This window comes from Brachyhypopomus gauderio, chromosome 5 (assembly GCF_052324685.1).
Source record: "Brachyhypopomus gauderio isolate BG-103 chromosome 5, BGAUD_0.2, whole genome shotgun sequence".
NCBI classification, from domain to species: Eukaryota; Metazoa; Chordata; class Actinopteri; order Gymnotiformes; family Hypopomidae; genus Brachyhypopomus; species Brachyhypopomus gauderio.
The window spans coordinates 26,399,197-26,426,000 of NC_135215.1; the positions used below are offsets into that span (position 1 = coordinate 26,399,197).

General features: G+C 39.9%; 1 protein-coding gene across 1 annotated transcript; it reads left to right on the forward strand.

Annotated features, from left to right (window-relative positions):
- The first annotated feature begins 20,835 nt into the window (after positions 1-20,835).
- lepb (leptin b) lies at positions 20,836-22,739 on the forward strand. The gene is given in 2 exon segments (XM_077004630.1): positions 20,836-21,381; positions 22,362-22,739. Coding segments are annotated over 2 exon segments (513 nt in total). The 5' UTR covers positions 20,836-21,246.
- The last annotated feature ends 4,065 nt before the right edge of the window (positions 22,740-26,804 follow it).

The window sequence follows — 26,804 nt, forward strand, 5'->3', positions numbered from 1 at the left end:
CTTATTCATTCAACAAGGGCAACCAACTCCATCTATATATTAGCCATAAAGGAATGACAAATGCAGCTACCTTCATTTCTGTAAGACGAGCTATGAGAGGAAGTCTTATCTTACCACTAACTGCATACATGCCACTTTGTTTTGATAAACACTGAGTCATTTTGTTTGTTTGTTTGTTTGTTCGTCTGTCCGTTTGTTTGTACTCTAAACAATATGGAGGGGTGGTGCAGAAGGAGAACCAGCTTTCTCCACTGATATTACACAAGGACATTATGTGCTTTAGCCTTTGTGACACATAAACAACAAACACTGTATGAATACACAAGCCTTTCCATGTATATCCCTAATAACATCTACGAATCTACACTAAGCCCTCATCCAGGAAAGCTCCTGTAATGTCTACAAGCTTGCAAGTCATTCAGTGTCATAGCTTTACCCTAATCTCTTTGGTGGACTGATCTACCCTAATCTCTTTGGTGGACTGCTCTATCCTAATCTCTTTGGTGGACTGATCTACCCTAATCTCTTTGGTGGACTGATCTACCCTAATCTCTTTGGTGGACTGCTCTACCCTAATCTCTTTGGTGGACAGATCTACCCTAATCTCTTTGGTGGACTGCATGAACAGGTGTTAACAGCAGACGACCAGTTTGAGATGCATTACAGTGCAAAGGAAGCAAAAAGGCCAGACACAAGTGGGCAAACGAGTGCACCGTGTGGATCAATGAGCAAATGGAAAAACTCACTTCTGTGGCATTGACAGGAGGCTCAGAATTTGACACATGCAACAGGAGTCACTTGCCTGTGCATCAGTGAGCAGCAGTATGGTTTCATGCCAGCTAAGTGCACCACATACGCTATGTTTGCTTTGAGAGTGTTAATGGAGAAGTATAGGGAAGGACAGAAGGAGTTACATTGTGTGTTTGTTGACTTAGAGAAAGCTTATGATAGAGTACCGAGACAGGAGCTGTGGTATTGTATGAGGAAGTCAGGAGTAGCAGAAAAGTATGTGAGGGTAGTGCAGGATATGTATGAGAACAGTGTGACAGCAGTGAGATGTGCGGTAGGAATGACAGACGGGTTTAAAGTGGGGGTATGACTACATCAGGGATCAGCCCTGAGTCCCTTCCTGTTCGCAATTGTCATGGACAGACTGACGGACGAGGTTAGGCAGGAGTCCCCTTGGACTATGATGTTTGCTGATGACATTGTGATCTGTAGTGAGAGTAGGGAGCAGGTGGAGGTCAGCTTGGAAAGATGGAGATATGCTTTGGAGAGCAGGGGAATGAAAGTGAGCAGGAGTAAAACAGAGTACATGTGTGTGAATGAAAGGGCAGACGGTGGACAGGTCCAGTTACAATGAGTTGATTTGGTGAAGGTTAACGAGTTTACCTACTTAGGGTCGAGGGTACAGAGTAATGGTGGAAGTGAAAGAGAGGTAAAGAAGAGAGTGCAGGCAAGGTGGTGTGGATGGCATAAAGTGTCTGGGGTGATCTGTGATAGAAGGGTGTCAAATAGAATGAAAGAAAAGATCTATAGGACAGTAGTGAGACCTGCTATTTTGTATGGACTGGAGACAGTGGCACTGACAAAGAGACAGGTGAGGGAGATGGAGGTGTCTGAGATGAAGATGTTGAGATTCTTATTTGGAGTGACGAGGAAGGATAGGATCAGAAATGACTGTATTAGAGGATCAGCACATGTAGCATTGGAGATAAAGTTAGAGAAGCGAGATTGAGATGGTTTGGACATGTACAGAGGAGGGAGGAGAGGTATATTGGTAGGAGGGTCTTGAGGATGGAACTTCCAAGCAAGAGGAGGAGAGAGGTAGACCTAAGAGGAGGTTTATGGATGCAGTGGTAGAGGATATGAGAGTGGCTGGTGTGTGAGTGGAGGACACACAGGACAGGACCAGATGGAGGAGTATGATTGCGAGAATTGCCAAAAGAAGAAGAAGAAGAGGAGTCTGTGATTCCTTTGAGTGAGAAGAGCTCGGACTGGTGGAGGTGGAGTAATGATGTGGAGAATATTGTATTGGCACACCCTGGGTTCTTGGCACACAATGAACGGTGCCACAAGAGTCGTGTAGTCATGGACGTAATTTTGATTTCAGAAGTGGGGGGGACATGGATACGTCGCTATTTAAATATTTGGTTTTAACCGTAAAAACTGGGGGGGGCATGTCCCCCCCCAAAATTACGTCCGTGCGTGTCGTCATGGATTGTTTGCCGGAGTTTTCCTTGGTTCCCTGACCTTCACAGTCCCCAGATTTTAATCCCATAGAGCGTCTCTGGGACCAGGTGGAACGGGTCGTTCAGAACATGTCACTACAGCAACTGCGAGAAGCAATCCTGTCTGAGGCCAAGATTCCTGCAGAATGATTTCACCACCTAGTGGAATTTATGCCACAGTGAATTGCTGCAGTTCTAAAGGCCAAAGGAGGTCCAATGTGCTACTAGATAATAAAAGATAATAATAAAGTGGACATTCAGCGTAAAGACTTGCATACATTCATGGACGTAATTTTGATTTCAAAAGTGGGGGGACATGGATTCGTCCCTATTTAAATATTTGGTTTTAACCGTAAAAACTGGGGGGGGACCAAAACCGGCGTTTGAAAAAGTCCCCCCCCCCCCCCCCCCCCCCAAATTACGTCCGTGCATACATTAGAGACAGAAAATTAATAAACTAATGGTTATAAATAATTCATTTATTGCTGCTTTTCATCTGTTGTTTACTCAACAGCACACTGGTGAATGTAAAGAACGCTCCTAGCACTGAACAGCAGTCAGTTCTCCCAAGCCCACTAATTTATTAAGATGTCAGTGTTAAGTGTACAAGAATATTTACCCAGATTATCACTATTCAGTTAGTTCCACAGTCATAGATAACAGTGTCTCAGTCAACCGTTTTGTCCCATGTAGTCATATAGTTAATCAACTTATGAATTAATTAATGTAGTTTGTACATGACATTGATCATACCTTTCATACATGTCTTGGGACCTACTATTAATTGGGTCTATTCATCTGGTCTGTTTATGCCTACTATTAATTCGATACATTTTATTTAGCGTCATAGTGCACGTCTGCTACGTTTGATAGCCTTTAAATCGACAATCTTAAAATCGTCCACCGACCACCGATCACATTTACGACAGACTCAAGTGCAGAGACCCCTCTTTCAGATGTAACTCTTTGCAAAGTCGCTAACAGGCATGTCACGTGCTGTTGGAAGTGGCCGAGTATATTTCAAGTCGTGACGCCTCTCTCCGAAGTAACACGAGCTTCATGACGAAAGGTTTGCTCGTGAGCGCGCAGAGTGCTCACGTGCTCAAAGCGCGTTTCAGTCACGAGGCAAGGCAGAGTATGTTCAGACACGCTCAGAAAAAGCGTTTTGTGGCTGTGTGGAGAAATAAATACATTGATGCAGTTTTAAATAACGGTAACAGATCTGGAGAACACCTAAACCGTTGAGAGAGGTTTAGGTCGCAGTGGAACAGTTCCCTGAATATATGAATGAATGAAAAAATAAATGAATGAAATATGAACGGCTGCTTGAGGCACATACAGCACTGGGCGGGGGTAGCCCGGCGTTACCGCTGGGGGATTTAAACTGGGATCTGTCAAAAGCATGAATGGAAGGTATGGTTACATAGAAAACTTCCCAAGTATTAGGCTACCACTATTCCGGTCTCGTCCAACAGTATGAATTCTGTCCAACAGTATCAATTATGTTTACATTTATGTAATAAAATATGCGGTCTGGAGTTTTCTTGACATATGGAATTGCTTGCTGCGGTCTCAATATAAATACCACAGAAAAACTCTGCCTATTTGCATAACAAAACCTCAATTACATTATCGTGTAAAGGTCCCCAAGAGAACCGAAGGAATCACGAGTCGTACGTCGCACTGCGTGCAGCGCACGAGCTCCTCCTGACTGATGACTGCTCCAGCTCACTTTCTATTTTTGTCCCCTTGGCGCTGTTTCTGCTCTTACAACAATTTTTTGATTGCGGGAGGGAATAAAACAGAGCACAGATCACTCTCTCTCTCTGTCCCACAGTTTTGTTTTTGGGTGCTAATGTAGTCGTGCCGGTCGTGAGCTACCCGTCCATGAGAGCATTCAACGTTTTAAAGGAAAAAAATGAGGGAGCGCGAATCAGAAGATTATGGATTGATACAAATAGTCGCTCGCGCCAACCCCAGCCAGAGTTGAATTAATGTGTTACTATTTTTGGCGCTCCTGTGTTTCCAGGGGAAACCTAATGACGCAATGACGTCAATGCAGGTCAACAGCAGACTGGAGGAATTGAGTGCTTCCATTAGATTTTGCAGTATTTTCCAGAAACGTGGAAAGGCAAAATGGATTAGTTTAAATGTAACCTGCTTAAAACGTCAGTGTGCATTTTGAAAACATAAACATGCGGGGTGGGGGGACAGAAGAAATACGTGCCCACGAGACGTGCTCATTCAGATTCACGGGAACTATCATTAAAACACAAATGCAAAATCCGAACGATCCACACTCCTTGACGCTTCTCATACGGTAAGCTTAAGCTATATTTTCTAAAGCCATGTGGCGTCAGAAGGTCCGTGTTGTCTTGTGCCACTCGCTTGTTCTGTTAACAGGGCTTGGTGGCACGGCAAACCGTTGAACATTTATTTCCGAGTTTTTGAGAGGTATGGCGCGTGATGAGTAGTCTTGGCGGGTTGTTTTCCTGGTATATGAACCGTCTTCCTCGGCTTTGAACGCAGCAGGAGTGGAGAGGAAAGCCTGTTTCAACTATTCTTCACGAAGTGGGTATGTGAGCAGCGTTTATAAGCCTGTATAAATGAGCTATAACGCGTGTGGTTCGCTCTGCGTCGCTGTGCGCTCTTTAAAATGCGTTTAGTGCAGTTGTATACACTGAAATAGACATAATTCCGTGTGGTTTATTAATGTTATTATGAAACGGTCTAACACAGTTTCTACATTTAAAACTGCATTTTTCAAATGCTGACTCGTGACTGAATTTGTGGCTTTAACTTCGTGATGTGGAACAGGCTCCATGCGCAAACCCCTTTGGGTATGCTCATGAAAAAAAACAGGCAATTTTAAATATATCAAGATATAATCGTTAGGTGTGTTAATTATTTCGGTTAAGTAGCGTTTAATACGACAAGAATGTAGAAAGAGAGTTGAAACGTTAACACAGCCATATTCATGTCCACACCATAACATGAACCACATCTAGCACCACGCCATACATCACCAACTGGAACATAGCAAAACCATTAGCAACAAGTACCATGACGGTTATAAACATGCAAATATCAAGTAAATGCTGAGTGTACGCAAACAATCACATATGTAGTGGACAATAGAGTGTGCGCACACAACAAACACACACACACACACACACACACACACACACACACACACACACACACACACACACACACACACACACACACACACACACACACACACACACACACTTGTACACACAGCACACAAGCTATAGTGTGAGTGAGGGAAATTACTTCTCGGATCAAGAAGCGCAGTTAATTACTAAAAGTGACCAAAATACTTGAAAAATGCTGAAAGGATTTTAATACCACATGCTATGTTCAGAATTAAATCACTTTTGTCATCATGCTTGAATCAACAACAGCAGAACTGAAAACACTTATTTTCTCCTCTATTTAAAAAACTATGGTTGTGTGCAGCACAGGGCGTTCACCGCGGTGGGTGGGGGAAGCGGCTGGCTTCAGCACCATGGACTACACTCAGCTCCACGGCGCAACCATGAGCCCCTTCAGTACCACGGACAGCTCCCATTCGTTTTGCGTGGCTCCTTCAGTAAAACGCGTGACATTAATTCAGCTCCTACACTACCGGGAACTACACTAAAGTCCCCAGTCCACACTTGTCTGTAATGAGGGGGAAGTGAGTAAAGAATGCATATTGCATATGGACATATTGGAAACATTTATGGCGCTAAAAATAAACATTTAGAATTTTTTGTTAGTTTTTTGCCTTAAAAGGGCATTGTTAAAGACAATTAGGTATTCCTGTGTAATACTGAAGACAAAAGAGAGAAGCTGTAAGAGGAATTCATAAAAGGGAGGAGAGCGCGTATGGGAGGGTGACACTTTTTACACATATGACGCATTTGGTGAGGTAAGCTTAACAGATGCCCACGTCGACAGATTTGGCCGACCATGAGATTGTGGGTCCGCTCAAAGCTAATATTGGGGGGCATATCAGAATCAACGACCAGCGCGGAATAACTGAATAATACACCCTACGTCACTTCATTTCACCTCCTCGGTTGAATGACGCTTTACCCCAACTCGCAAAATTCAAAATAATTTAATACCAATATACACAAGGAAGAAAACAAACAGAACAACCTAATGAGTTCCATACACCAAACATGAATGAATCGTTTTCTCTGCACGCATGTGTCCTCTCTTCTTTAAAATTTTGCAACCTGTCCAGAGATATAAAACCCCTTGTTAATATATGTTTAGTTCAATCTTTCTCCTTTTAGAGCAACATGTATGTCACTTTTATTATGAATGATGGACATCTTGCGTCATAGGCCCCAATACACTACCAGTCTCTCTCTCTCTCTCTCTCTCTCTCTCTCTCTCTCTCTCTCTCTCTCTCTCTCTCTCTCTCTCTTTCACACACAATTTTTTCCTAGCATTTAATTAATTTCTATTACATATATAAACAATCATTTTCTATTAGCACAATAATGTAATCAATAGCACCATCACTTGCTGTTCCAAATTCCAACTATATTGTTACTTATTGAATTCTCAGTGTATGTTTGAAGCCATTTGTACAGTATATGAAAGTATGGTGTTGTTTAACTCTGCCCCACCCCAGTCTTTCTCCCCTCCCTTTCTGTTTCTCTCTCTAGATGGATGAAATCCACATCCTTATTTGTCCTTTTTGGGTCTTTTTGCGGTCTGGGCTTGCTGTTCTTTGAACCTGTAGCCAGGAAGCCCTTACCCCAAAAAGTATCTGCAGAGGGCCATAGCATCATAACAGGCTTCCACATATTTACTCATTAACTGTGTTGCCATTTTTGCTAGGAATGTGAACATGTTCAAGTAAGTAAAATGTTGGATTAATTTAAATAAATAGCACTTAGCTTTTAATAAGGCTCCTGATTGCTGATTGTCCTAAAAAAGCTGCATCCACTATTTACTGAAGGTTGTCAAAACCTCAAAGCTGAGATCAATATCACAACTGAGTTTGTCCTACCAGCCACACATTTGCAAAAATGTATGATTACTGCTTATACATTCAGTCAGAAAAGCTTTGTAAGCAAGAAACCACAACAATCCAGGCGTGCATGTTGTATGGAATGTTATTAAAAACACAAACAGTAGTGAACTACACAATATTTCACAGGAATACAACTTCCTCACTGAACTCAGTATTGTTATTGGTTCCTTATGTTTATTATGGAAAAAATAACATCTGTTTTAATGTGGTCTATGACCAGATATTTTGTTTTAAAGATACTACCAAAGGCAAGACAGATCGAATTACATGAGATATGATGCTCATATGTACAGAAAGCACCTTTAAAGCAATCACGCATATAGGCATAGTGGGAGATTTTTGGCTTTAGCATTAGACCAACAGCAGTGACAGTACACGACAATGTAAGGTTACTGAATTTTCCCATAAAGCAATGACATATTACTCACCAGTTCTAAATTCACTAAATAACTTTTGCCAAACTGAAGTTAGTATATGGAGGGCATGTTTTCCTCTAATTCAACTACAAAAAAAAAAAAAAACCCTATGGTGTTCTGTATGTTATTACCTGTAGGTGTTTGCCAGTATGCCGCCATATGCTAAAGAAAATCCAACTGAATGGCTCCATTCTAGGCCTTGTGTCAGCTGCAGGTGATGTAGTTTCAGTATTCATCCAGATTCATGGGCATTTATCTCTGGTACATATATGCTCGGAACATTCATCCATGTTGCTTCCTGCCCCTACAGTGGGACACCAGCTGAGTGCTTTGGTCATGTGACTCAGTTGTCCACAGGCTTTTGTCCATGTTCTAATGTGGTACACCACACGCATGGCCATCTGCTGGGAACGAGAATGTGGGAATGGGAAGGAAAATAACATTTGCCCAAGTTAAAATCATTCCAAACATGTTTGACACACCTTCTTTCATCATCCGACCAAAGGAAGAGTCCATGAGACAAGACCGGCTACGACATCACCACTAAAGCAAAGGTAGTGCTTACAAATGTACACTTGTGCCACAGATTAACCCAGGTCTCCCCCAAAGTCTAAACAGAAAAAATGGCAAAGTGACCTTTGTGTTAGATATGGGGGAGTCCCTTTGAATGATCTACCAAGAACAAGGCATGTAATTTATGTGTCAGCATGTAGCCCTGGGAAATGGAGCAGTGCTTAGCTGATGTCATCAGTGAGGGAGGAGATCGGGCAGGTTTGGAGCCTCTGTACAGCATCACAGGCAGAGAGTCCCTGTGCAGGCAGTGTTTGTGGGGTTGGTACCAAACTGGTCAACTACTTATGTGAATTGAAAAAGAAGTAAAGTGACATGTGAGTTCAATACAAGCCCTGCAATGTTTCCTTTGCAAAATGGAGATCACAGACATATTGGACAGTAGTTTGTTAACTGTTTTGTTTATTATTGTTATTATTAAAATGGAGTGATCTAAACAATTTTAGATTGTTTATTAAGCCATAGACAAAACATATCAGACAGTAAATCAGACACTACAATGCAGCATTTGGGTGACAGAAGCCATGTCACTTCTGCCCACCATTTCAGCTGCAGCTGGATTAGAGTAGATTATGTAATCCTTTAAATGGAATCAGCATTGCACTGGTGTCAGTATTTTATTTGAAAGTGAATCGCTACAAATGTATAATTATTCACTTTATGGCAGGTCCTAGTCCAGATGATCACAAGTGGAGCTGGACCTGTTTAGAGGCTAGCAGCATAAATGCAGTCTATATTTTGTGTTATATTAAGTGCAGGATCAAGAACAATGCATTAAAGACGGTCAGCTTTCAAACATTCACATTTGAAATGGAAGGGTATCTTAGCATACCTTTAACTCTCAAAGACAAGATCTCAAACTCTCATCTGTGACCATTTCCTAATGCTCACTCAAATACACACACACATATACACATACACACACACACACACACACACACACACACACTGATCACTTTATTAGGTACACCTGTCTAACTGTTCATTAACGCAAATGTTGAATCAGCCAATGACATGGCAGCACCTCAATGCATTTAGGCATGTAGACATGGCCAAGATGATCTGCTGCAGTTCAAGTGAAAGTGATTTAAGGGACTTTGAACGAGGCATGGTTGTTGGTGCCAGACAGGATGGTCTGAGTATTTCAGAAACTGCTGATCTACTGGGATTTTCACGCACAACCATATCTAGGGTTTACAGAGAATGGTCAGAAAAAGAGAAAATATCCAGTGAATGGCAATTATGTGGGTGCAAATGCACTGTTGATGCCAGAAGTCAGAGGAGAATGGCCAGGCTGGTTCGAGCTGATAGAATGGCAACAGTAACTCAAATAACCAGTTGTTACAACCAAGGCATGCAGAAGACCATCTCTGAATACACAACACGTCGAACATTGAGGCGGATGAGCTACAGCAGCAGAAGACCACACCAGGTGCCACTCCTGTCCGCTAAGAACAAGAAACTGAGGCTCGCCAAAATTGGACAATAGAAGATTGGAAAAACGTTGGTCTGATGAGTCTCGATTTCTGCTGCAACATTCGGATGGTACAGTCAGAATTTGGTGTCAACAACATGAAAGCATGAATCCATCCTGCCTTGTATCAACTGGTAGTGGTGGTGCAATGGTGTGGGAGATATTTTCCTGGCACACTTTGGGCCCATTAGTACCAATTAAGCATTGTGCCAACGCCACAGCCTACCTGAATATTGTTGCTGACCATGTCTATCCCTTTATGAGCACAGTGTACCCATCTTCTGATGCAAGATAACGTGCCATGTCATTAAGTGCAAATAATGTCAGACTGGTGTCTTGAATACAACAATGAGTGGCCTCCACAGTCACCAGATCTCAGTCCAATAGAGCACCTTTGGGATGTGGTGGAATGGAAGATTTGCATCATGGATGCACAGCTGACTAATCTGCAGCAGGTGCATGATGCTATCATGTCAATATGGACCAGAGTCTCTGCAGCACCTTGTTGAATCTACAAAGGATTAAGGCAGTTATGAAGGCAGAAAGGGATCCAACCCAGAACTAGCAAGATGTACCTAATAAAGTTGTTGGTGAGTGTATATGAACACACACACACACACACACACACACACACACACACACACACACACACACTGTATACTGTATATATAACTTTTTATGTTACTCAATCCAGTCTGGACTCGGTGCTGTTCACGTTCAGCTCATAAGCTTGTACGTGTTCCTCTGTATAATCCCTGCCACTTTGCTCTCTCTGTGGATGCTTCCATGCTAGCATTTTGCATCCTGGGATTAAGGATGCAAATTGTCTCAGAGACTCATTTGCTCTTGTCTGGTGTGACACACCCCTGCTTTCTGATTGACCTGGTGCCTCACGCATGATCTCGCCCTGTCGTGATTAGTGCCTTGATCCTTTTCCCAGCCATTGGTTGGATTGTCTTATGTCAGCAAACATATCCCAGGAATGGAATAATCAATCTCCGTCCAGACGAGCACAATCCCAGAAACAGCAAAAACACTGTGCCACTCCTTCAAACTCCCACACCTCTGGCAGAAGGCCCAACTGTGATGAGATATGGATGAGATGATGATAGGATGAGATATGGCCTCCCATTGAAAGGGTAAGACACGCTTGTTTTGTTTTTATTAAACTTACAGTCTTGAGTGTCAAGTAGACTGTTTTGATTTTAGTTACAAAGGGCCATTTCTTTGGTCTGTCTCATTCTTACTTGTTCAGTGTGTCTACTCTGGATAGCCTGAGCTACTACATCCTCCAACAGGTCAAGCAAGGAATTGCACCCAAAACCGATCTCTGCTTTCTTAACCTAACCTTAAGTTCATAAAGAAATGTAAAGGAAGTGTGTGAAAAATGTGTTGTTTCAGCCTATCTGGTATCACTGGCATCATTTGCTGTCTCTAAAAGTAATGCAACTGTAACATTATTTTTGAGTGTGTGTTTGTGTGTGTGCATGTATATATATGTCTGTGTGTGTGTGTGTGTGTGTGTGTGTGTGTGTATGCATGCCATTATTTCACACTGTATAAAACAATCAAAAACACTCAAAAGCTATATTACTTCAATTGTTTTTTTTTTTTCATTGTTAATTTTTCAGTCTCAAAAAATCAGAATCAGAATCTCTTTATTTCGCCAGGTATGTTAAACATACTAGGAATTTGTCTTGGTGAAAGCAACACATGTATGACATGTAACACGTGCACAGACTGTTGACAAACATAACTCTAAAGGAAGGTACAATAAACAATAAATAGACTAGAGAATATAGTTAAAGTACTAGAAAAATAAAGAAAAAGAAAAAAAAGCGTTTGAGCTAAGACATAAATAAGACAATATAAAATATAAGGGGGCGGAGAACATATATTTAACATACAATTATACAAATGTCTCCAGCACTAAGTACAATATGAAATGTTTCAGTATTTAATATGCAAGTTCTTTACTTTTTCAAATCATGCTACCACTTTTACGCTTTGTCCCTTTAAAATCTAAGACCGTTATAGCAAACAAAATTCCTACAAATGGCACAGGCGTTTACCCATTCCAAAAGACCTTCATGTTCACTCGAGGAACTATCCACACTCCACACTATCCGCCTTGTGAATGTACTTCTGAAATGAGCAATTGAGATTTATGAGGAAAATAAACGTGATGATGCCCTTGTAGAAGGAAGGGGTAGTCAGTGAAACAATGTTTAGGTTTGGAAATTTTGGAGGAGATGATAACAATATCAACAAGTGGATTATTTAGAGACAAACAGACAGACATTTGTGACAAGCAAATACCAGAGCTATGCAATGTAACAAATGGCCTTTACATTGTACTGTGTTGTTTTTACGGAAACATCTCATCTGTCCGTGTTCATGCTCATTGACTAGAGCAGTGATTCGAAAACTCTAGCAAGACAGCCAATGTGTTCACTGGGAGAAAATACCTACCAAGTTTAAATGCACTGACCATTATTATCAAAAAGCATAGGGGAAAAAAGGAAGCAATGAAAAGTGCAATTAATCCAGAACATTAAAACAAGTGCCACATAAATGATGTCCATTTGCACATATAAAAACATTTTCACCTAGGCTACGAATGGCATGAATATGCTTTGTCTAAACAGCACTGTATATACAGTAGCTCTGCTAAATGTCTGTCTATAACATTTACAGCCAGTCTCATTCACACTCAGCTAATGGATCTGCACACTTTAATGAAGTGTGCCAATACTTTGGTAAAATAGAAATGCTCCTTAGCAAAGCAGAATTGTGTTGGGGGATATTTTATATAATAGTTCCCCTTCATCAAGCAATCACCATAGGCAAAACACACCGTTTGGGCAAACCAGAGCCTGAATGCTTTATGGAGTCATGATGGAGAGAACTACACAGTGGATGGTTTTACAGCCTGTATATCTGTCTTGTATTGAGCACTTTTACAGACTTCACCTCACTGAAACAGCTTACAAAATAAACCACCACCAATGCTTCTAGAACACTCTGAGGTTTTTTTTCTGTGTTTTATTCATATTTTAGTTTATCATCCAATATACAACTTAACAAAAGTTGAATTTGAAGATTTGCAATTTGCACTTTTAATTAATTATGCTTTGCATATTTCAGCATGAAATAAAACAAGTGCAATTATTGTTCAATTAAAACTGAACACTTATTCAGGCTTTAGTGTGTCACATGGCATACTTGTCCAGGAAGACATTAGGCTTTAGCTTGCAAAATAAAATGCTGCTACTACTACTACTACTACTACTACTACTACTACTAATAATAATAATAATAATAATAATAATAATAAACCAAAATTAGCCTGTAAAAGACCTGCCTACAGTGGCAGTCAAACATATGCTCAGCAGACACGCACACACAATTTTCCTTCTGCTCCTCAAAGCCCTTATTGGGATGTTCACTTAATGTTAAAGGAGGTCAAATACCAGGCGGGAAGCTCAGAGATCATCGACAGCTGTAGCTACAGACGCCGGTGGAAATGTACTGGCAAACAGTCTTTCCCGTCTATTACTTAACGCTTCCCAGATGGGGATTCATACCGTTGCGAACGTCCAACTCAGAACAGTCTGTGCTTCTACCCTGACAACACAAGATCAGCCAAAGAAACCTTTGATTATCCAAAAATGAAACCTAAATAAAGAGAATGCACAACAACTAGATAAGCATTTCGCATAATTAATTACATTTAAAATCCCACCTACTAATGCAATATGTTCTTAATGTTCTTATATACAAAGAGAGAGAGAGAATAGAGAGAGAAAAGCAACTTTTATATAAGTACCTATATATATATATATATATATATATATATATATATATATATATATATATATATATAAATAAAACCACTTATATATGAGTATCTATAAATATATAATATAATGGTTTTTTTGTGAAATGGTGCTTTTCCTATAATAAGGGAAAAAAAGAAAACATATTTGCGTTGTTGTGAACATCGCTGTTATTTAAACTGGTGTGTGAATATGGAGCTGTGCAGAAGAAAGATAAGGCTTTACAGGAGGGCTTTACAACACACACACACACACACACACACACACACACACACACACACACACACACACATAGAGTCATATATGTCCATGCTCACACACAAAAACCCACACACACACACATACAAACGTACACATGGAATCATATTTGTCCACACACAAGATGTGAGATAGTAACGCATGTGCATTGTGCGAGTGTTGCGTTGGCCACCATCTCTTACACATAACTAAACCTTAATGAGGCATGACTCCAGGTGTGATCTGAGCAAACACACACTACATCCACTTACGGTGAGCAAACGTAAAGAGGCTGCACAGACTCTCACATTTTCAGAGAGATCATAATAACAACAAAAAACACCCATAAAAAACAAAACAGATTCCTCGAGGACATAAAGGAAATGAGAGTTTGGGCTGTGAGCTGGCATCAGTCAAGTCCAACTCTTCAAGTTATTTGTTCAAAGAGCACAAAACCAGCTCCAATAAGTGCTGTCTACGTTTGTGCGTGTATGTACACATGTGCCTGTATGTGGACTTGTAGGTGTGTGTTGGGGGGGTGCATTTGGTGCAAAGTTTCAGTTCAGATCAACAACCTCTAAAATAAAATGAATGACCATTAAAAATGTATAATATAAAAATATTGGTCCAAAAAATAACCCTCAACCTTGGTTTCCAGTAAAATAGCTATAAAATGTGCCTTGAAAATAGCTGCATGACCGAACTTAGACAAAGGCTGTCCCGACATGAGGGACAGCTGCTTCCAGGAACTGCCGTCATGACAAAACATTTGGTTTGGCATGAAATATGCAGGGTCATAGTATTGCACAGCAGTCCTGAATGAATGGAGCCCATCCAGTCTAAACAGGCAAGAGGGTGTGGATGGGGTTCAGTAGTATGTACATTCAGCACTCCTGAAAATAACTGATGTCACATTCACTTTTCCTGCTTTTATTTTTACATAATTCCATCTGATAAAATTTTTAATGCAAGAGGCATTTGAAAATCAGTTTAACAAAAGAAAAAACTGCATTTGAAAATCAGTTTAACAATAGGAAAAGTCCTATTGAAAATCAGTTTACCAATAAAAACTGCATTTGCAAATCGGTTTAACAATAGAAAAACTGCATTTGAAAGTAAGGTGTGTTTTGTCACTACAGGAGGAGAGTATTTATGACAGGATTTCCATGAACACGTCCTTGCAGGGGGCAAACCACAAAAACGCAACTTTAACTCACATAATTCTGCTTGATGTCGTCTTACAGGAGGCCACATGTTCAACGTCGATGCATCCAGACGGGAACAGAGACATTTATATGTTATCCACAGTATGATACAGTAGTTTCAACAAAAATGCACATGAGCAGAAGTTGTAGAATGTATTTCAAAATGATTTTAAGACAAGACAACCAGCCCCTGTGTTTTTTATTTAGATGTTTGTGTAGTTTTTTATGCTCTTAGAGCCGACAACATGAATAAAAATGGCTACAAAAAGTATTAATACACTCCCATGTACATGCATATGCACCCACACACACACAAACACACACACTCTCTTTGAAGTTGATCGTGTTTGGAAAGGGGGTGGGGGATATGTATTCCCCCGGTATTATGAATGAGTGGACCCCCTTCCCCCACTCCCTCGATACTGTATATCACAAGAAAGACCATGATTTAATAGTAGTTTTAATTTAACCTATGATTTAACATTTTTTAGTTGGATCTGAAACAGAACATAAGGGTTCAGAACCCCATCTGACCAGCAGTGTTCTGGTGATTCAGTGCCTGTTTTGGTTGGAGTGGTCCTGTTAGCAGCAGGAAAAGCCTTCATGGCACTGATGTTCGCTCTGCGTACATTGGTTTAAGGGAGTGCAGCAGTATCAGAGATGTTAAGATACTCTAAACAATCCTTGTGAATGTGGTGTGGCCAGATGACAACTGCACAAATCGTGTCATTTCAAGCCTGTATTTCCCTTCCTTTTCCTTTCCTCCTTATTCATTTGATTATTATGGTGTAGAGACTAGAAGATAGATAGCTGTATAAATGTCAGATCCCTCTGAACATCTGCTGGCCAGGGTAGGACAAGAACAAGGAACCTGACAAAAAGCATTAACTGACCAAACTAACCGAGGAAAGATTTGAACCACTGTCCTGATAAACACACAGTGAATCATTAATTTGAACCAGCCTTTTAAAAGGAAACACTTTAGATTCGGTCTTACTGCCAGTAACCACATCAAAGTCATGGAAAGACCACCAGGCAAGTCTAGAAGTGTCATCCCCCACTCAGCGTGATACCACACTCACCTAAATACCAGCAGTACAAGATGCATGAAAATGTTTGAAGGCGCCAAAGACCTGGAGTCGTCTTCCTTGCCTCACTGTTGAGAAGACGCACCTCGGTCCCCAGAGATGTGATGTGTTTGCTTACTGGCTATCTGCTGGTTAGAGAACCAAAATATTAACCTACTTTGTGCTTTGACATTGTTAGTTATAGCCTCAGCTAACAAAACATGAAGCTCCTTGCATCTTTTGTTTATGCTCACTGCTTTTTGTAGGCTGGCAATTGTGATTTTTACATTGCAATCGAAATTTGTCCTCTGCTTTTAACCCATCTGTGCAGTTAGAACACACACACACACACACACTAGTGATTACCAGAGGGCTGTGGATCACACGTGCCCAGAGCGGTGGGCAGCCCTAGCCTGGCGCCCAGGGAGCAGTTGGGGTTAGGTGCCTTGCTCAAGGGCACCTCAGTCATGGCCTCAGGTCTGGGAATGGAACCCACGACCCTCCGGTCACAAGACCAGTTCCCTACCACCAGGCCATGACTGCCCCTCATGAACATATCAGAAGACCATAGCAAAGGGAGCTTAAACTCATAGTTGTGATGCTAGAAGTTGGCACCATAACTGGAAGACTGTTAGGACAAGACCTGTGTATACTTCCTGAGTGTGTATACTTCCTGAGTGTGTATACTTCCTGCGTGTTCAGGTGTTTCTCATGGCACTGCTACATCTTAAGTGTAGATCTTGATGGCTACGAAATAGCAATGGAACATTTCCAGTCATCGTAATATTGTTGTCTCTTGCCTTACTGTCTATTAATATGTTGCTATAACATTATTAATCCAAGAACTATTATAAAAAAGTAGTGTTAGAATTTTTATGTACAATTTTTACATAAACAGAAAATAAAGATTGTATTTATCAAAAAGCCCTGAGCTACATATTGGATAGGTTTTGATTAATTCATTAGTTTGTGTGTTTTAAGTTTGGCTAAGAGAACGCATTCCCACTTTCCTCATTATAATCTTTAATATATTTAATTTCTTTTTGCAAGTAATTAACGTAATGTCAAAGTGAAACAAATACACGATAATAACAGTTGATGTTTATCATTTCTATTCATTTATTTATTTATTTTCAAACAAACACTACAACATGGAGATTTACCAACATTCTAAAGCAGATAAAAGTCTTGATAAAAGTCAGAGCAAGGATATAAAAAAAACTAAAGCCACTGAATATACCTTAAAGCACAGCATGGTTGCTCAATAAAATAGATCAAACAGAAAACAATGTGGGAAACTGCATTATAGTAATAATTAAAACGATTAATTAATTATTCTTAATACTTTCATTAGTATCACATGTCTTTAATCTCATTCAGCCTGTTTAGTGTTTTGAATTATAATGGGAACCACACTGAACATGGCCCAGAGAAAGCAAAGGACAGAGTTGTCTGAAAGAAAAGGTGATAGACAAACATTTAAAAAGGCATAGGCTATATAAGACCATCTCCATGTATCATGATGTCCCCGTGACAACGGCTGCAAATATTATTCAGGAGTTTAAGGTCCGAGGAACAGTAGGAAAGCTCCCTTGATGCGTCTGTCAGAGGAAAATCGAGCCCAGATCAAACAGAAGGATAGTGCGGATGGAAACGAAGAGCCAGAAAACACTTCCAAAGCGATTCGAGCTGAAGTCCAAGGTCAAGTCCAGTATCCAGTGTCTGATCAGATCCATCGATTTCTGAGAGACAGTGGACTCTGTGGAAGGAGACCCGGGAGGACTCTGTTGAAAGAAAAACATTTTTAAAAAGCAGATGGGAGTTTGCTGCAGTGCGTCTTGTCAAGCCGCCATGCTTCTGGGGCAGATGTGCGTCTGGACCGACGAGACAAATCTGAAGCATTTTGGCAAGACAAATCAGCTTTATGTTCACAGGTGAAAAAAATGGAGGTTTCAAAGAGAAGGACACCATTGGTACTGTGAAACATGGCCTGGGCTCGGTTACGTTTTTGGGCTGCTTTGCTGCGTCTGGCCTTGAACATGTACAGGACACAATGAAATCTCAAGACCTTCAAGGCATTTTAAGGTCAAACAGAAAGATCTGTCTAAGTTTCAGGTCAAGGCCCTTCCAACATTCAGCTAAAAGCCCCCAGGAAAGGCTAAGAGCAAAACACTGGGCCGTTCTGAGGGGGTTTCTGTGAGCCTTGATGAGATACTATTGAGAATCTGGAGAAAGAGCTGAGACGTGCAGTCTGGAGAAGACGGGGGAGAAGACAGCACCTTCAGATCTGAGACAGCTGGAGCAGTTATTTGTTCAGGATTTGTTCAGCAGAACAGGTGCCAAAGATTACTTGAGCGCTCAAGAATTCACTTGTTTGTAGTGGTAGCCTCTTGTATTTTAAAGGATGTGCATTCAAATATTAGGTTATGGATTCTGTTTTGTTTCATTCAATTTTCATATATATATTCTGTTGAATCATAAAACAAAAGCAAAGTAAATGTGGAATAAACAATGATGGACATGAAAAGATAACTTTTTGGCGAAGTTATTTTAAGGGAAATTGTAGGTCCTCTGACTTTCAATTTTCAATTACAAATGTCCAAGTCAGTGCAGTGACTTAAACCAAACAAAAAAGCCAACATCCTGAAGTGACCCAGTCCAACTGCAGGCAGCACTCCAGTGGCATCTGTGAAATACATTTAAAGTTGTTAAATATTGTCTCCTAACTTGGTGGAATTTGAGAAATATCTAAAATCATGGCCAAAAATCCACTGTCAAACTGCAACTCTGATTACAACTTACTGCTTTGTGAATGAATACTTGTGCAGTCACACCTTTTATTGCTATTATTTGTTCTTAGTTAAGAAAACATTATTTTTGCTTTCATATTATAAAATGTTTTGTGCTGACAAGTGACAAATTCAGTTAAATGCAAAATATGATTCCATTCTGGAAAGTTCAAACAGGGTGAATGCATTTTGTAATTTCTACACAATCAAATTTCATAGCACGATACAGAACGCCAACCACCAACAGTCCTGTATCAGCCTGCAGATCAACCTTATCCAACCTGTTGAATCAAGACATCCATTTAAAGATAACAGAACTCAACACAAATGTATAAATCTTATATATTATAAATGTATTATAAATGTATAATCTTTTTTTAAAAAGCAAATCCTTTAAAGGAAGTGAAGTCCTTATAACCAATTTTTAGTTTTGTTGTTGTTATGCACTCAGAATGAAAAAAATACATACGCACCCAAGTCAAGAATTGTAGCTGTACTGTTCCAAACAACAGCTCACACCAGCGTTATCCTCAAACAATGATTCATGTTACACCCTGTAAACAAAACCGTCGATTCACACAGTTGCATAAAATGACAATGACAAACTTAATAGACTCCAGTCTGTGTGCCTGCTTTCTTCATCAGTGGAAGAGTGCCTCACCGTTTACTAATAACAGGAAAATGGTCGTAAAGCATGGAGCAAGTTCAGCACTGTGTAGTCAAGTCCAGCACATTTCCAGCATTACAGAGAAACAACTTTACACATTCTCGCATGCACACAACTAGCACGCAGACACCAGCAGGAACACACAAACCCACATGCACCACTATGTTGCACCACCACTATGCTATGTTGCTAAGGTGTGAAAAATAAGTAGTAAGAGTCCATCTGTTTACCAAATTTTCAAATTATATATATATATATATATAACCTTTTCTCCTACATGTCTGAGCCGGTTCATTCCAGATCCTGCCTCCTCCTTCTCATGCTCCCTCTCCTTGATGTTCCCTCTTTAAATGAAAATTCTCACGACGCTCCTGTCGGAATACTTCAAGATTTCTTTTAAAAAATCTTTGCATAAATGCCTATGCCTTGAAACATTGAATAAGAACTCATTGCTGTTTCATGCAAAAGTGAGAAGTCGCATAGCGTGTGTTCAGTGAGGACAGTCAGTAGAGCATCAAGCATCCTGGACATTCTCTGTGCTATGTGGTAATGTCATATCTGTTTACCAGAGAAACAGTTACATTTCAGACAGTGGTCTGAAACTGAAGGAGGTCAACAAAATATAGTATTTGCAGTATATAATTTAATAACTTATATTTATTTAAATCTTACTACAACATAAGTTAAAATGTTACAAATGTGGAGAACATTTATAGCCCATTTTGTGCTGAGCATAAGGTATTTAAGTTACTATTACTTAAAATAATAAAGAACAGAAAAAGATATTAAATATGTAGACATCATGGCTCTTAAAATGAAAGAATTAAGAATTATTCTTAATATAATTCAAAAGGTGACAAAAGTGAAGATTACTACTATTTATTATTATTATTATTATTATTATTATTATTATTATTATTGACTTTGTTTAGAAGGCTGTCTGCTAAGCATATAAATGTAATCTAAATGTAATCTTATCCTGTTTAGCATTTCAGACAGAGTGCTTATGTGGAAAGCCCAGAATTATTTACAATGCATATACAAAATTTTTTAATTATTATTATTCATGTATTTTATTTTTAAAATAATAATAAAATACAATAGTGTCAGAAAAAAAGAAAAACTTCAAAATGTTTTAACACTCTTCTAGCTGTGTTAACTCTTACTCATTCCTGTCTGGGTCTGACTTTACCTGTAGACTCACTCCTGGAACTAAAAGGGGGGGAGGGTGTTTGGGGGGGTCATCTTTGTGCTACAATCTTTGTGATTTCCAAAGGCTGGTGGTCTTGGGGGTGATGGTGATTCACCCTAGTGATGAGTGAGTCACGCAGGTCTATAAAAGAAAGAGAGCTTGAAGTCTCTCTATGTCCCACTCCACACATCAAGAGGTAAGCAATCTCTGATTTGCATATTGTTGAACTCCAAATTCCTATAGCGTGAACTTTTAAATGAACTGACTGCACGAATATCTGAACATTGACATTGTCCAACATGTTAACTTTTCAGTATTATAAGTTCATGTACACTTTCTGCTAGTTGAAGGAACCCTTTCATACTGGCTTTATAGTGATTGTCATGAAGAACTTTCCAAATATTCATATGAGAAGATTGAAGTAGCAGAAGATCCTCCAAATTACTACAGACAGCAGAAAGTGAAAGCGTGCCGTTGTGCTAAAATGGACTTCATTGCAGATGCATTCTGCACTGGCTCTTTCCTGCGTCGTCATGGCGGCTGTAGTGGCCCTAGCAGTTTGCCATCCAACTGCCGACATGGTCTGCATCATAGCCAAAACCTCCGTGAGCAGAATCAAGAAGATCAAAGAAGAGGTAAACCTCCTCCTTTCTCAAGTGACAAAAAGGATGTTGCTTCCTGCAGAAAGATCCTTGTATTGAAATTTCGGACCTCGGATGTGTGTCAGAATGCAAAGATCTTGGCATCTCTTATACCTTGACTTTGACTGGAGTGAGTCAAATTGCTTTCAGGGCCTTTCATCATGATTAAAGGTACTAAATATTTGACACAATATCAACAGCTGGAATCTATACTTTTAAAACTTTTGCTTGATTTTAAAGCCGTGATTTTGTCTCTGCAGTTTATGACATTCATTTGCCAAGCTGTTATCTTGCAGTATCATTCTGGGACTATATCAGCTGTTCGGTTAGGAAGCAAAATGCTAACAAACAATTGTTTCTGCCTTTCTTGCTTCAAGTGGCTAAGAAAATCAACTTTCTTAATGCCATTTTTGCCATTTTGATATCCTGAAAAGTCTTCAAATCATAGAATGTATGCTTTGCTTTACTTATCCCGTGCTTCTAAAATAGGTGTTGGTGGCTAAGTGGCTGTTTCATCCAGTCAATTCAAGTTAAATGCCTTAGTCAGAGAAATCATCATGCAATCATATAATGCCTACAAAAAGTTCTCTCAAAGGGTATTTCATGTGCAGGTGTATGTGTATGTGGAAGTGAATCAGTAAAAGTAATTCAGAAGTAGAACATAGGTTTGTGCTTGACAAAAAAAAAGACATTATAAGTGGTGAAAGATCATAAAATGCAATTGTTTAGGAGTATATGATTATGCATATTTGCTTTGAATAGGCTACTGCCCCCGCAACCCGGACCTGGATAAGTGGATGAGAATGGATGGATGCTTTGCATATATATATATATATATATATATATATATATAAATGAAGAGGGGGACATAGTTTCATATCTGCTCAGCTGTACCAGCCACTTTTAACATGTTAAAAAAGTGGCTTCATTCACATTATTTATTTATTCTTAATTTCTTGACTTCATCTCCCCAGTATTTTCAGATGTCTCCAGATATTGACTTTGACCGTGATCATGACACACCTATTCAGGGCTTGACATCCATTCTGACGCATCTTGGCAACCTGCAGGTGAGGCTCAAGGTTCACACAGCGCACTACCTGAAGCAGCTCCAGGTGGATCTGGAGGTCATGATCGCTTACCTGGAGAGCAGGGCTCTCTCTCAGAACTGCTCGCTGCCCGAGCCTGTGACGAGCCTGCACACCCATGAGACCACCTTCCCCATCACGTCCAGCTACCTGTGTCTGTTAGAGCTCCAAAGTTACATGGAAAGATTTTGCCAAAACCTGGACAAGTTAAACTATTGCTGAGAATCAGACCTAGCAGCAACATGTTTAACAAGGCTTGCCTAGATATGCTTGTGCACATCAAAAACAAGTATGAACACGCACACACACACACACATACACACACACACACACACACGCACACACACACACACACACACACACACACACACACACACACACACATGCACGCACGCGCACACACACACACACACACACACACACACACACACACTCAACAGGATCAGTTCTCTAAATTGTGAATTTATTCTGCTTTGATGGTCTTTTTCATGCCATTTTCTTTATAAGTTCTCAAATCCCTCCTGATATTTTAGATTCGAGAAATATCAGTGTTTACATATGAACTATTGCCTTACTTATCTTTAGTAGTAATGTGAATGTGTTTAATGGGTATTTTTGAAGGGTTTCCACAACTCTGTTGTGTCTGATATTTGTTTGTGTTTGTTCACAATATAAATTAACTCTTTCAGATGTTTAAATACCGTAATTTAATTGAACAGTGTTTACTGTAGCTTTGTACTTCCTGCTATTTCATTTCAATAAAAACGTTTTTGAAGACCACGGTATTAGGTTCTCCTTGCATCACAAACTTCAAATGGTCACGAGTCCTGCTGCCTGTCTTCTAACTCATCTCAGCACATTACACACTCTCCATAATTTGCACTGGCTCTCGTTAAATACAGCATTCATTTAAAACTTCTCCTTGTGTAATCAAGGCTGAGTCCTGCTCCTTCATATCTCTCCAGTCTCCTCCACCACTACACACCATGTTCTCAGATCCTCCTGGGCTGGTAGCTGCTCCATCTTTTACCCTCCACTTTTCTGGTTATCAAGCCTTTTCTAGAATTGCTCCCCATGTCTGGAATTCCCTTCCATCCCAAGTCAGCTTATCTGGATCTAAATCTAACTTCAAAAGTCTTCTGTTTTCTCTTGCATACAACCAGATCTTATCAGACACTGATCTTTTCTGTTGTCTATGTCTGTCCTCTCAGTTTATTTATTCAGTCTGTTTTGTTACCACTATGTTCTTGTCCTGTATCTTTATTGCCCTGTATTCATTATGTTATTGCTGGTTCTGTGTTTATTTTGTGGTTTATTTGTCAAAGCTTGTAAACATCTTTGCATTAATTAAAATCAGCATATAAATCTACTGTATAATTGTTGTTGTTGTTGTCGTTGATGTGTTGGTTGTTTATGGAGTCAAAACAGTTTCTATTTACTACTTCTATAATATTTAATTGAATCATTTTCAAATCTTAATAAAAGAATGTCGTCACATCATTCATTTTTAACATTATTTATTTCTCTCAGTATTTTCACCCAACACAGAAATAAACAGAAGAAATAACTTATGATTTTTATTTAGGGTGTAGCCTCCTACGCGTTCACTAAGGGTGTTCACGTTGAATGTTAATTCTACAGTGCATTTTGCTGTGGTATGGCGACTATTTAATACATGTCTGTACTTACATTTATCGTTTCTGGAGTTTTTAAAATATTTTACGCAAAGGTTTTTATGCAGTATAAAATACACCGTGCAATTAAAGACCTAAAGTTATGCGGTATTACTGAACTTTGTTAACGACCACCTGCTGTTAAACAACTCCGATGATACTCACTGAATGACTTCTACCTTTATGAGATCCCGCCAAATGCTCACCATTAACCCACATATTCTAATCGAATATTACTCATTTGAATATTCGTTTTCCATTTGCACTGCACCTTCTTGTTAAAAGTATTGAGGAACAGAAGGACTCTTGTGTTTCATAACAGTTAGGTTACAATTACTATAATGTTGTTTAAAATATGACTACTGAAATTGGACTGACAAAAGTCCCAAAATCCTTGCTTCACAAGTCCTGTTCAGGTCATTTGTAAGTCAGCAACGACGGCGTTTTACAAGAACAATCCTCATTGTGTGTGTGATATGGCACGAGTCAGAAAGTCTTGGACTGTTCATATCATGCACGCTTTTATAGACACGCAACAGTCATTTCATTAAATAGATAACGATCCATTTCTATTATCGGTTGTGACATATGTGTGAAAGGAGTCACGAAGATCTGATTATGTGTAAAACGTGTAGCGACCACAGGTGGAATCCGCTTCTGTGATATTATGTAATGTTCATAGCTATTAACAGCATTAATGCTTTTCAGTGCAATTTAATCAATAAACATTTTTTTTCGGGGGAAATATGACTATTCTGTGAATAGTTTGCAGAGAACACAGTATATCAGTACATTATCTGGTTTAAAGTGTTTGCCATTCATAAGAAATAATACTGGAATTTAAATCAATTCTTTTATTTATTTATTCTGCATTATTGTCTGCTTGTTTATTCCTCAAAATGTGGCCAAGGTAAGAAATGACATGCTTTGCTAAGGTGCATTTTGCATTTTGCTGGGTTCATTGTCAGCCCCACTTCCATAATTCTGTGGAGGTCAGGTTCCACCTGACATGAATGAATGAATTAATGAATGAATGTTCGATTTATATAGCGCCTTTCCAGATTCCCAAGGCGCTTTACAATTTAACACAGGTACAAGTCACAGACAATCACACACACACCGGCGAGAAGCGGCAGCCAATTGCGCACAGCGTACTCTCTACCGGAAGCCACAGCCCCCTGGGGGACTGAATGGGGTGCAGGAAGGGGAGAGAGGACAGACCCTAGTGGCAAAGCACCATCCACCACTGGGCATACAAGCACACACACGCACGCATGCACACAGACACAGACACTGACACTACTTTTTATTGAACATAGAGACACAGACACACACTCAGGGAGAATTTTTTTTTGTTGACTGCCAATTTTACCTAACCTTCATGTGAACATATGTGTTCTTCCCAGGTTGTGTTGTAAATGACATTGCCACTGACGTATACTACTGCAAAATCCTCTGTGCTTTTTCGCTTTGAAATTTTGCCACTGCTCCCTGAAATCCAAAGTGCATCACTGAGAAATTCTATAGCCTGCTCTAAATGCTCATTAGTTATTTCGCCAACTGACTTAGCCGAGCATGTTGGTAGCCTTCGCACATGTTGAACAAGTTTAGGAATTTTGCTTTCCCCAATCTCTTGATAGGTTTGTTAACTCTTGGCATGGGGTAGAGATCAAAGAGTGATGCTACATTCAGACTATAGAAGTCAAATAAAAAATGCAGATCTCCATCCATTTTAGGGACAAGGGGCATCATGGTGCACCTGATAGAATGGCTCTATCACACCTGGCTTAAGTACAGTCTCCAACTCTCTCAACAGGTCTAAAATAAGCTGCATAGGTATTCTGCAGTTCATCTGTCTAACAAGCTCTGCCTTGGTCAGGCTGAAGTTCGGCAAATTGCTCGTGTGTCCTGGTTTTTCTCTGGTCAGGTTGGCTGGAATGTGCTTCAGTCCACCTGGTGTTGAGGTTTGAGGTGTGAAGGATTTTAAAGGTGCAGTGGACCACTTGTCCTGATGTCTGTTCACGTCGACCTCCACATCTGCAGTGACCCAGCACTCTGTGGTGTGTCTTCGGTGCTCTCTCTCCATGACCTGATCTTGTTAAAAACGTTTCACCATTCCATCCATTTGGTGCAGTGTGGTCCTTATATATATATATACTATAAGGACCACACCGCTGCATATATATATATATATATATATATATATATATATATATATATATATATATATATATATATATATATATATATATATATATATATATCAATCAATCAATCAAATTTTATTTATATAGCGCTTTTTACAACAGTTGTTGTCACAAAGCAGCTTTACAAGTGCCGAGTCCTAGCCCCCAGTGAGCAAGCCAAAGGCGACAGTGGCAAGGAAAAACTCCCTAGTTTTTGCATGAGGAAGAAACCTTGAGAGGAACCAAGACTCAGGGGGGGAGCCCATCCTCCTCTGGCCGACACCGGTCACCATGACAACAACAACAATATAGACAGAGTGTAGACAGAATGTAAAAGATGCAATAATGTTCATTTAGACCGAAAAAGATGTAATAATGTCCATCATGGTGTAGGCATCCGGTTAGGCAGGAGGTGGCCGGCCAGGATGGATCGCTTGTCTCTCCTCATCTCATTATACCTCAAGCAGGCG